This window comes from Hyla sarda, chromosome 1 (assembly GCF_029499605.1).
Source record: "Hyla sarda isolate aHylSar1 chromosome 1, aHylSar1.hap1, whole genome shotgun sequence".
NCBI lineage: Eukaryota > Metazoa > Chordata > Amphibia > Anura > Hylidae > Hyla > Hyla sarda.
The window spans coordinates 320,261,473-320,273,732 of record NC_079189.1 but is presented as its reverse complement, the minus strand read 5'-3'; the positions used below and the strand labels follow the sequence as shown (position 1 = coordinate 320,273,732).

The window sequence follows — 12,260 nt, the reverse complement described above, 5'->3', positions numbered from 1 at the left end:
CAATTATGGTTTTATATAAAAACACAAAAAGTAACTACATATAGGTCTACTTCTGTATGTATACAATTATCAACCAGAACTAGCCGACCACGGTTCTAAACCACGTTAGATAAACATACATGTGGGATGTGTCCGAAGCATAGTCATTTTCTAACTATGTTTTGGCCATTAAAGTGAATGGGCCCACGGCAGTGCACCCTGTGTACATCAGAATCCCTTTTTGACAAGCTTAAAAGGGATATTCCGGCTTTATACATCTTATCCCCTCCCATAGACATGAATTGAGGGGCGGGGCATGGCATACCTAGGAGGCATGGCCCATCACAGATTGCCGTCCCCATCTCGGAGGCAGCGCCCGGCACAGAATGCCAGGGGCTGCACAGAGATCTCGGGGTTCTCCAGCAGCGGGACCCTTGCGATCATACATCTTATCCCCTATCCTTAGGATAGAGGTTAAGATGTATAAAGCCAGAATACCCCTTTAAAGTATAAATCTAACCTAAGCCCTAATCAGGTTAGCATAAACCTAACCTAAGGCAAGCAGCCTAAGAGAAAAAAATTATTAGTGTGTAGCACTTTACCAATAATAATAATTTAAAAAAAAAAAAAAAAAAAAAGGAAAAGATTTAAGTTAAAAAGAGTATTCACATTTTCACCTTCACCAGTAGGGTATGGTCTTCTGGCTAATCTGGCTTGTCTCAACATCAACGCCCTTTGTCTATTTCGCTCAATTTTTGCCCGAACAGCAGCTGGCAACTTCTTCTCTTCATCAAGCGGAGGGTCTGTCACTGGCTCTGACTCCATTCTGATCCTTATGTCCGTTTAAGAGATTATCACAAATGAGGACAGCTGAGAGCAAGAAGAGCCAGCAAGAATGGCTATAAATGGAGAAATAAATATAAATTAATTTAGCCCCAATTTTAAGAGTATTTTAAATGGTCATCTGAAGAAACTTTACATGTTACAGATCATGCCAAAAATTACACTTTGTAATGTACTTCATCAGTAAATGATCAATGCTTATATATAAAAAAAAACTTTTATATCTGTCCACTAGAGGTCCTACTCATGGACAGATAGCTGTTCTGTCCCTTTGCCAAGTGCGATTGTCTCCATTCAGCGGCTTGGGGGAGACAAAAATCAGGAAGCTCAGGTGGGACATGTGCTGCTGTGTGAGGTGCTCTTGGCCTGTCAATCAACCAAGCAAAAGCAGCTCAGCAGGTCTTATCTCCCTTCTGTGTAACGTGCGGAGGTAAACAGAGAAGAGGGGGTTCAGAAACAGCCTGCCTTGACTGGATGCATATTTTATGTGTGCTTCCAAGTCTGAGCACTGCCGGGGAACACAACTTCCTCTGCTTAGGACCTCAACAGCGCTAAGTTACTGAAAACATCATAAATTAATGTTAATGCTTTTGAAAAATAAAAGCATGTGTGCATGGACATAAGTAATGCTGTTACAGGATGCTGTATTTTAACCAATGTGTGGAATAAAATGGGATTTCCTGATCACAAGAGCTAAAGAATGGAGTTTATTCCAGATTACTGACATTATCAGCCCTATATGTTAATGCAGGTTGAAGGATCCAGCGATCAGACTGGTTTCGGCAGTTATTCTCATACATGAGGCGTGCTATGTCTTGAAAGCCCAGATAACCTCACTGTGATGTACTATGTAGTAACATGTCCTATTATGAGACAGCTGATGGGGAGTCATATACAAGAGTGGTGCTGGAAGGTGTCTTTTCCTTCCCAATACCAGGGGGACACACGATTCCGACTAGTGTGGTGTTTCCAGGGTGCCTCCAGCTGTTGCAAAACTTCAACTTCCTGCATGCCCGGATTCCAGGCATGCTGGGAGTTGAAGTTTTGCAACAGCTGGAGGCATTTTGGTTGGGAAACTGAACTAGAGAGTGTAGCTGCCTGGGTGCTTTATACAATGAGTTCGGGTCTCAGGCCCATCTGTTATGTTTGTTTTTTTTTTTTTTACACAAAAGAAGCAGCCGAAGAAACAACCCATTGATCTAGACCACCTGCCTGAAGATAAACATTAGTGGGGTCCCTGAATAGTACTTGAAGCCTCTAAATGCCCCTGCTGTGTTGTGATCACCCCACAGAAGGAAAGTTATATTTTTTTTTTATGGCGGAAGCCAAAGCAGAATAGATGAAAAACAATAAATGAAAAACACTAGAACACTCCTTTAAGAATCTGTCCTGTGGTGATCACTTTACATCTCTGATCACCATCCTGTGGCACTTCAAGGGGTACTCAACCCTAGACATCTTATCCCCTATGCTTTGAATAAGGGGATAAGATGTCTGATCTCTGGGCTGGCACCCCGGTGTTCTCAACATTTATGTCCAGAACACCGGCTTCAGGCTTCTGTATTCTTGTGATCACGTCCCCTCCATTCATGTCTATAGGGTGAGGATGACGGCTCCGCAGCAGTCATGCCCCCTCCCATAGACATGAACAGAGGGGGGCGTGGTGTGACATCACAAACATGGAAGCCCAAAGCCGGTGGAGATCTCTGGGGGTCCCAGCGGCAGGATCACCGCGATCATACATCTTATCCCCTATCCTTTGAATAGGGGGTACAATGTCTAGGTGTGGAGTACCCCTCTAAGCTCCAAAAGATGCTCTGACATGCATGCTGGGAGTTATACTCTTGCAACAGCTGGAGTGTCACAGGTTGGGGAAAATTAACCAGTCACAGTGTAAGTCATGATCTGGATGTGTAGACAGCACTAGATGATATAACAGTGATCCCCAAACTGTGGACCTCCAGATGCTGCAAAACTAAAACTTCAAAACAGCCCATATGAATGCTATGATACCAGTGTTTCCCAACCAGGGTGCCTCCAGTTGTTGCAAAACTTCAACTCCCAGCAAAGGCTGTCCAGGCATGCTGAGAGGTGTAATTTTGCAACAGCTGGAGGCACCCTGGTTGGGAAACACTGCACTATACAAAAATTATGATGATACACTTCCTCCTTGTTGGGACACATTTATTGGCGCTTCACACGGTGTATCTGTTCTACTCGTCCAGTCTCGGAGCTACACGTTTGTTTACAACCGCACCATGTGAGGTGAGCCCTAGCAGTGGGGTACACAGCAGCTGTGCTCTAACCCCCGCACGGGTTATCCAGCCGCTATATTATTCATACCCTGCCCTCACCTACCGTATTCTCCAGCCAGCTGGAAAAATGTCACAAATTGACCCGGATGTTGTGAGCGGTGCTTTTTCCGGGTTACGGTCTAGCCACGCCTACATCACAGGTTCCTGCTGTTTGTGACCGCTGAAGCTACATACCCAGTGAGACAGAAACACGGCGCCACCTGGTGGTTACTATGCGAAAGACCTCTCAAATCTTCCTGTAAATGTTTAGCAGTGAAATAAACTGTTGCACTATATTTCAGTGTTCAGCAGGGGGTATAGAGATCTAAGAATATATGGGGCACTTTCTCAGATCACACATCTCCCTGAAACTTTAACCCCTTTATGGCCCAGGGAATTTTGATTTCTGGCTCACGTTTCCTTCCTCCTCACTTTCTGAGACCCATAACTTTTTTAATTTTCCATTAACAAAGTTATTAGGGCTTATTTTTTGCGAGACAAGTTGTACTTTTGATTGGAACACTTTATTTCATTGTATAATGTATTACAAAGCTGTAAAAGCATGATATGTAGGGCAAACTTGAAAAACATATGGAATTGTTCAATATTGTGGGGCAGTATTTTTTCCGAGTAAAACTGACACACAAACTTTATTGTATGGATCAGTATGATTCCAATGATACCAAACTTGGATATTTTTTTTGTCTTTTTATGGTAAAAAAAAAATTTGAAGAAAAGAAAAAGCTATTTTCATTGTCGTGTCGAGACCCCTATAACTTTTTTATTTTTCCACCTATTGAGCTGTGTTAAACACAATTTTTTGCGCCATGTGCTGTAGTTTTCAGCAGTACCACATTTGTGTAGTTCTGGCTTTTTGATCACTTTTTTGGGGATGTAATGTGACAAAAAATCAGCAATTATGGTGTTTGGAATTTTTTGCATTTACGCCGTTGACCATTCGGGAACAGGAATGTAATTTAATAGTTAGGACAGTTATACACACAGCAATACCATCAAGTGATTGGACCACTAGGTATCAGGGAATAGCAGCATTTAATGTTTAAGTGTACGTTCAGACGAGCAGATTTTCAGCGCGTATTTCGCTGCGCATCCGCCACTGAAGGACCTCTGTATGCTGCCTTTACATGTGCCTGCTCGGAGAGGCAATACGCCGCTACAAGCAGTAACACTGCAACACTGCGACTTGCACATCGCTTCAGTGTGTCTGCTCCGAGCAGGCACATGTAAAGGCAGCATACAGAGGTCCTTCAGCGGCGGATCAGCAGCGTAAAATACGCTGTGAATCCTCTCATCTGAACGTACCCTAAATGCGGTGATCTGTATAGATCGCGGTATTTAACCAGTTGAATGACGGACATCAGAGCGATCTCCGATGTTTGTCATTACCACCAGAAGTCAGCTGCTGATAGCAGCGGGCATCCCCCAATTATGACGCGGACCCGACTCTTGGGCCCGTGTCATGTCCACTCATCCGACCCATGATGTACTTGTATGTAATGTGTCAGGAAAGGGTTAAAAATTTGATAAAAAGTTTGTAAAATGTTCTTAAAAATTCCTCACCATTCCCTCTTGCTTTGGTGTGAGGGCAAGATCGCAGGCTGTTGCTTCAAAAAAAAAAAAAATGCACCTCACTGGACAGGTGGTGCACAACTCTGGTAGGCATAAAGTAAGACACTTTATGTACAGGTGGTACACAATCTGGTAGGCATAAAGTAAGACACTTTATGTACAGGTGGTACACAATCTGGTAGGCATAAAGTAAGACACTTTATGTACAGGTGGTACACAACTATGGTAGGCATAAAGTAAGACACTTTATGTACAGGTGGTACACAATCTGGTAGGCATAAAGTAAGACACTATGGACAGGTGGTACACAACTCTGGTAGGCATAATGTAAGACACTTTATGTACAGGTGGTACACAATCTGGTAGGCATAAAGTAAGACACTTTATGTACAGGTGGTACACAACTCTGGTAGGCATAAAGTAAGACACTTTATGTACAGGTGGTACACAATCTGGTAGGCATAAAGTAAGACACTTTATGGACAGGTGGTACACAATCTGGTAGGCATAAAGTAAGACACTTTATGTACAGGTGGTACACAATCTGGTAGGCATAAAGTAAGACACTTTATGTACAGGTGGTACACAATCTGGTAGGCATAAAGTAAGACACTTTATGTACAGGTGGTACACAACTCTGGTAGGCATAAAGTAAGACACTATGTACAGGTGGTACACAATCTGGTAGGCATAAAGTAAGACACTTTATGGACAGGTGGTACACAACTCTGGTAGGCATAATGTAAGACACTTTATGGACAGGTGGTACACAACTCTGGTAGGCATAATGTAAGACACTTTATGTACAGGTGGTACACAATCTGGTAGGCATAAAGTAAGACACTTTATGGACAGGTGGTACACAACTCTGGTAGGCATAAAGTAAGACACTTTATGGACAGGTGGTACACAACTCTGGTAGGCATAATGTAAGACACTTTATGGACAGGTGGTACACAACTCTGGTAGGCATAATGTTAGACACTTTATGTACAGGTGGTACACAATCTGGTAGGCATAAAGTAAGACACTTTATGGACAGGTGGTACACAACTCTGGTAGGCTTAAAGTAAGACACTTTATGGACAGGTGGTACACAACTCTGGTAGGCATAAAGTAAGACACTTTATGGACCGGTGGTGCACAACTCTGGTAGGCTTAAAGTAAGACACTTTATGGACAGGTGGTGCACAACTCTGGTAGGCATAAAGTAAGACACTTTATGGACAGGTGGTTCACAACTCTGGTAGGCATAAAGTAAGACACTTTATGGACAGGTGGTACACAACTCTGGTAGGCTTAAAGTAAGACACTTTATGACCAGGTTTCCACACAGGGTTTTTTTCTGACGTTTTTGTTTTTTGAACATTGCCACTGTAGTTTTTGAGTCAAAGCCAGAAGTGGATTCAAAAGAAATTGGAAATTATAAAGGAAGGACTTACACTTTTCCTTCCTTATGGATCCATTTCTGATTGGGGCTCAAAAACTGCAGTGGCAGATATCCAAAAACTGCCAGAAAAAACCTGTATGGAAACCTAGCCTAAGACTTAGATTAGACTGTGCAAAGAGCACTTTGTGGAATTGTGGTGACCGATTGGGTGAATGGCGGGACCACGGGTGTGGCGGTGTGAGTGGTGGGATCTGATGTTATTAACCCCGGGGGTCGGATGGTATTAACCCCTATGTGTTCATGACGCCAGTGTGGTTTTTGGGCTCCGGAACACCACACGCCCAGATTCTCCGCTATCCCACGGGCTAGTAGTGAATAAAGAGTCCACAACCAGTTATGTTCAAACGGAGGCTTTACTGAGTAGAAGACAGGTGTAATTATCTTCACAGCTATGGCCAGATTTCCCAGAGAGGTGGCCAGGACCCAGAGGACCTCGCAGCTTGCTGGGCCAATGCTTGTAATTAACTTGACTTGTAATTAGACTTGACTGTGTGCAGGACTTGACTAGTTTCAGTGACAGCAGACATAAACTTGAGACTTACTGGAGAGACTTGTAGCTTTTGTGGCCTTCCAGATGCTGATCACTTGCCCTGAGTTCTCTGGTGGCTGTGCTCAGTAGCAGATGGTACAAGAGAAGAGAGCGAATTGCAAATGGACACCCCTTTATATAGTGGGGGGGCTGGACTAAAGCCCATTGGTCAAGCTGTGGGTCATAGGTTAAACTGGTGCTCTCTGGGAGTACATGTGACAACAAATCATGTGACTTAACATAACATGTGACCAACTTACATACAGGTCCTTTAGACCTCCCACATGTCCTTGAGACTATCTAGACATAGGGAACATACACCACATTTATTAAACCAACAGAAGAACAAGGGGAGACCCTGCAGGAGAGCCCCCAGGTCACTGAGGGACTCAACCTGACAGGGCCTAAAGGTAGTAAGGGACCGTGTACCTGTACTGGGACATCACAGAATCATTGGCAAAAAACACAAACCTAAGCCCACTCAAATTACTGCAGAGATAAATACAAGTTTAAAGGGGTACTCCGGTGGAAAACTTTTTTTTTTTTTTAAATCAACTGGTGCCAGAAAGTTAAACAGATTTATAAATTACTTCTACTTAAAATTCTTAATCCTTCCAGTACTTATTAGCTGCTGAATACTACAGAGGAAATTATTTTCTTCTTGGAACACAGTGCTCTCTGCTGACATCTCTGTCCATTTTAGGAACTGTCCAGAGCAGCATATGTTTTCTATGGGGATTTTCTCCTACTCTGGACAGTTCTTAACTCCTTAAGGACTTAGGACGTATGAGTGCGTCCTAAGTCCAGTCCCTGACTATAACGGGATGGTCATAGCGGGATGGTCCCGGCGCCTATTCACAGCCGGGACCCACGGCTAATAGCTAATCGTTCGGCCACGCGCTATTAACCCTTCCAATGCGGCGCTCAAAGCTGAGCGACGCATTGAAAGTGAAAGTAAATGCTTCCCGGCTGCTCAGTCGGGCTGATCGGGGTCATCGCGATAAAATCGCGATGCCCCGATCAGCTACCCGGAGAGAAGAAGGTCCCTACCTTCTTCAGTCGGCGTCCCGGCTCTGATTGATTGCTCCATGCCTGCGTTACAGGCTGGAGCAATCAACAGGCCGATTACACAGCTTGTTGCCATGCAACGGCAAGGCAACAATCTGTGTATGCAATCAGCCATTGCAAGCTCATAGGTCCCTATAGGAGCTATGAGCTTGCAAAAAAAAAGGGTTAAAAAAAAGTTAACCCTTTCAGGTATTCCCTTCTGAATTAAAAGTTTAAATCACCCAGCATTTCATAGTAACAAAATAAAACTGTGTAAATAAAAATAAACATATGTGGTATCACCGAATGTACGAATTATAAAAATATACTGCTTTTAAACCCGCACGTTCAATGGCGTACGCGCCAAAAAATTCCAAAGTCCAAAATAGTGCATTTTTGATCACTTTTTATACCACAAAAAAAGTGAATAAAAAGTGATCAAAAAGTCTGATCAGAACAAAAATGGTACCGCTAAAAACTTCAGATCATGGCGCAAAAAATTAGCCCTCATAGCGCCCTGAACACAGAAAAATAAAAAAGTTATAGGGCTCAGAAAATGACAATTTTAAACGTATAAATTTTCCTGCATGTATTTATGATTTTTTTCTGAAGTAATACAAAATCAAACCTATACAAGTAGGTTATCATTTTAACTGTATGGACCTACAGAATAATGATATGGTGTCATTTTTACCGAAAAATGTACTGTGTAGAAACGGAAGCCCCCAAAATTTACAAAATTGCATTTTTTCTTCAAGTTTGTCGCACAATGAATTTTTTTTCAGTTTCGCCATGGATTTTTCGGTAAAATGACTAATGTCACTGTAAAGTAGAATTGGTGGCGCAAAATATAAGCCATAATACAAATTTTTAGGTGCAAAATTGAAAGGGTTATGATTTTTTAAAGGCAAGGAGGAAAAAATGAAAATGCAAAAACGTGAAATTGCTCAGTCCTTAAGGAGTTAAAATGGACAGAGGTGACAGCAGAGAACACTGTGGTCATGATGTCAGCAGAGTGCTCTGTATTCCAAAAAGAAAATAATTTCCTCTGTATTATGCAGCAGCTAATAAGTACTGGAAGGATTAAGATTTTTTAATAGAAGTAATTTACAAATCTGTTTAACTTTCTGGCACCAGTTGATAAAAAAAAAAAAAAGCTTTCCACCAGAGTACCCCTTTAAGGAAATCAGAAGTGGTGTGTTTTGTGGCTACAAGTGCCCTTTTATCCCTCATGTTGAGCTTTGACATTCAACCACAGCTACTTCTGTCTGCGGATGATTTGCTAGTCTGTGTATACCAAGATGTGACCATGGAAACAGTAGACTGGAAAACACCCAGCAACTTGAGGGACCAACTTCACACCAACAATCACTTCCTTTTGCAACTCTGTCACGTCTAACATACCATGTGCCTAAAACAAACAAATAAAATGACACAAATGATAAAGTATTAACAGCAATATAAGCTACATGACTGAAAAAAAGTGAGTGTTACCCATTATGGCAGATGTGTCAGGAAGAGTTCATCTTGACTGTGTAAAAAAAAAAGTTGTATCCTAGTTATTTTGTCCAACCCAGTGTACAGTGTGGATTTCACTGGACAGCCTGATTAATTTTATTGGGAGTTCCATTGCTTTCTTCACACGTTGGAAGTTCTACATTGGAGCTTCTGATGTGAAATTGGATACTGGCAGAAGATTAAAGGGGCACTCCGCCCACAGACAACTTATCCCCTATCCAACATGGTCAATCTTCAGTAGAAAGTCTAGTCTGCCATGAAGACAGTGCTTATATCTATAGCAGATTGCTGTGGATATAATCGCTGCTTTCTGATCATTTCTGTTCCATGCAGGAAGATCGCGGATCCAAAGAGGAAATTCCATGAGGATTTCATCACTGAATTTCTTCAGTGCAATCAGACCCTAAGGAATGAAATAAGTAATCACCTGAACCGCCTTAATAAATCTCTATATGAGTTTAACCTGTAAAAGTCTTTTCCCAAAGCTGCTGACAATGCCTAAATTTGCACTTTAATAGCGCAAGATTTAAAGGGAATGTGTCATCAGAAAATGACCTATTTGAATCAAAATTAATGTTAAAACAGATTTAAAAATAAAATATTTTGTGATTTTTTTTCTAACTTTCCATTTTGCTATCTGAGATCCTTCAGATCATTTGAAGCAAGCGAGGAGAGAAGTGGGCTGTCCTGTGAAGCAGGACAGAGATGTCACCAGTCTTCCTGAGCCATTGTTGTTTTTGTCAAAACTTGAGAAGTGTACTTTTGAAAAGACCAGCCTTCCGTTTTTGGGATATATTGTTACCAGTCAAGGTCTACAAATGGATCCTAACAAGCTATCCGCTGTACTGGAGTGGCCCCAACCTTCTGGCTTGAAAGCAATTCAGCGCTTCCCCGGCTTTGCCAATTATTATCGGCAATTTATTCCTCACTACTCCACCTTGGTTGCCCCCATCGTTTCTTACCAAGAAAACTGCTAATCCAAAGGTCTGGACTCCTGAGGCCAAAGAAGTGTTCAAACAGTTAAAGTCCGCCTTCACCTCTGCTCCTGTGTTGTTAAGACCCGATCCAGGCAAGCCATTTATTTTGGAAGTGGATGCTTCTTCTGTTGGTGCAGGAACAGTTTTGATGAAAAAATCCTCCAAAGGAAGAACTGTAACCTGCAGACTTTTCTCTAAGACCTTCTCTCCTGCAGTGAGAAATTATACCATTGGAGATCTCGAGCTCTTGGCTATAAACTTGGCCTTGGAAGAATTGTGTCATCTCTTGGAGGGCTCTGTACATCTGCTTACTATTCATACTGACCACAAGAACTTGCTCTATCTACAGACTGCCCATCGTCTCAACCCTCGGCAAGCTCACTTGTCTATATTCTTCTCCAGATTTGACTTTTTTATTCACTTCTGTCCAGCAGAGAAGAATCTTCGGGCTGATTCTCTATCTAGATCCTCTGAAATACAAGACCAAGAATCTCACCTTCAACATATTGTTCCTCCTGATCATCTTATTTCCGCAGCACCAGCAAGTCTTCAGCACCTGCCTCCTGGGAAGTCTTACATAACTCCCCGTCTAAGGCTCCGAGTCTTGAAATGGGGTCATTCTTCTTTGTTGGCCGGTCAGGCCGGTATTCGTAAGTCCTTACAACTCATCTCCAGACAGTATTGGTGGCCAACTTTAAAACAGTATGTCATTGACTTCGTTTGTTCCTGTGCAGTCTGTGCCCGGGACAAGACCCCTCGTGCCAAGCCTGCTGGTGTACTTCATCCCTTTTCAGTTCCTGAGCTGCCGTGGCCCGACATAGCAATGGATTTTATTACTGACCTTCCTTCTTCTGGCGGCAATGCAGTCATCTGGATTGTCATGGACCGATTTTCTAAAATGGCTCATTTTGTGCTCTTACCAGGTTTACCATCTGCACCGCAGCTTGTCAAGCTTTTCTTTTGTCATATCTTCCATCTCCATGAATTGCCTTCTCATATTGTCTCTCACCGGGGAGTCCAGTTTGTTTCTAAATTCTGGAGGGCCCTCTTCTCACGCCTCCAAGTTAAATTGGACTTCTCCTCAGCTTACCTCCCTCAATCCAATGGCCAGTTCGAAAGGGTGAACCAGGTCCTGCAGGACTATCTTCGCCATTTTGTCTCTGCTCGCCAAGACGACTGGGACGATTTACTACCCTGGGCCTAGTTTTCCTACAACCATAGGAATTCCGAATCCACTGGGACTTCACCCTTCTTTGTGGTCTTTGGGCTTCATCCTCGTCCTCCTCTTCGCTTGTCTTCTTCTTCTTCCAGAGTTCCTATGGCTGACGAACTAGTGCGGAATTTCGCTTCCATCTGGCAGAAGACTCATCACTTCCTTCTATATGCCACGACCCATATGAATTTGCAAGCGGACAAGAAAAGATGCCCTTCCCCCTGAATTCTCTCCTGGGGACAAAGTGTGGTTATCTTCCAAATATATCTGTTTTGAGGTATCCTCTTATAAACTGGGTCCACGTGTCCCTAGAAAGTAAAAAAATTACTTAATCCTGTGGCTTATTCCCGCCATCTGCCCTCCTCTCTTCAGATCCCGAATTCCTTCCATGTCTCCCTCTTGAAGCCTGCCATCCACAATCGTTTTTCTCCAATGCACGTCTCGTTTTCCCCCATCTCTGGTACCTCTGATATTTTTGTTGTTAAGGAAATCTTGGACTCCAAGCTGGTCAGAGGGAAATGTTTCTTTCTTGTGGTTTGGGAAGGATTCTGTCCGGAGGAGAGGTCTTGGGAACCGCAGGACAATATCCTGGACCAAGACCTTCTCAAAAAATGTCTGAACCGCAAAAGGAGGGGGAGACCAAAGGGGGGGGGGGATACTGTCACGCTTCGTGCTCCGGCCGCACGCACTGGCCGCGAGGGCATTGTCCCTGTGTCCCTGCCTGCCGGCGGGCTGTGATTCTCAGCGCGGGACGCACCGCATTCGGATCCCAGCCCGTCACTCACCATGCTCTGCTGCCGCTTCCTCCACTATGTCTCAG

General features: G+C 43.2%; 1 protein-coding gene across 3 annotated transcripts in view; it reads right to left on the bottom strand.

The window, feature by feature from the left end:
• Window positions 1–12,260, bottom strand: part of XPA (XPA, DNA damage recognition and repair factor) — a 62,971-nt gene that overhangs the window by 21,310 nt on the left and 29,401 nt on the right. Inside the window, exons 1-2 of one of the 3 annotated variants that reach the window (XM_056518891.1) lie at window positions 3,181–3,312; window positions 657–878 (exon numbers count right to left, since the gene is read on the bottom strand). In XM_056518891.1, the coding sequence (XP_056374866.1) occupies window positions 657–804 (148 nt within the window). In that variant the 5' untranslated portion in view covers window positions 805–878; window positions 3,181–3,312. Of the gene's footprint in view, window positions 1–648; window positions 879–3,180; window positions 3,313–12,260 lie in introns of those variants that run through there. The other 2 variants (XM_056518900.1, XM_056518907.1) reach the window with 2 other exon arrangements.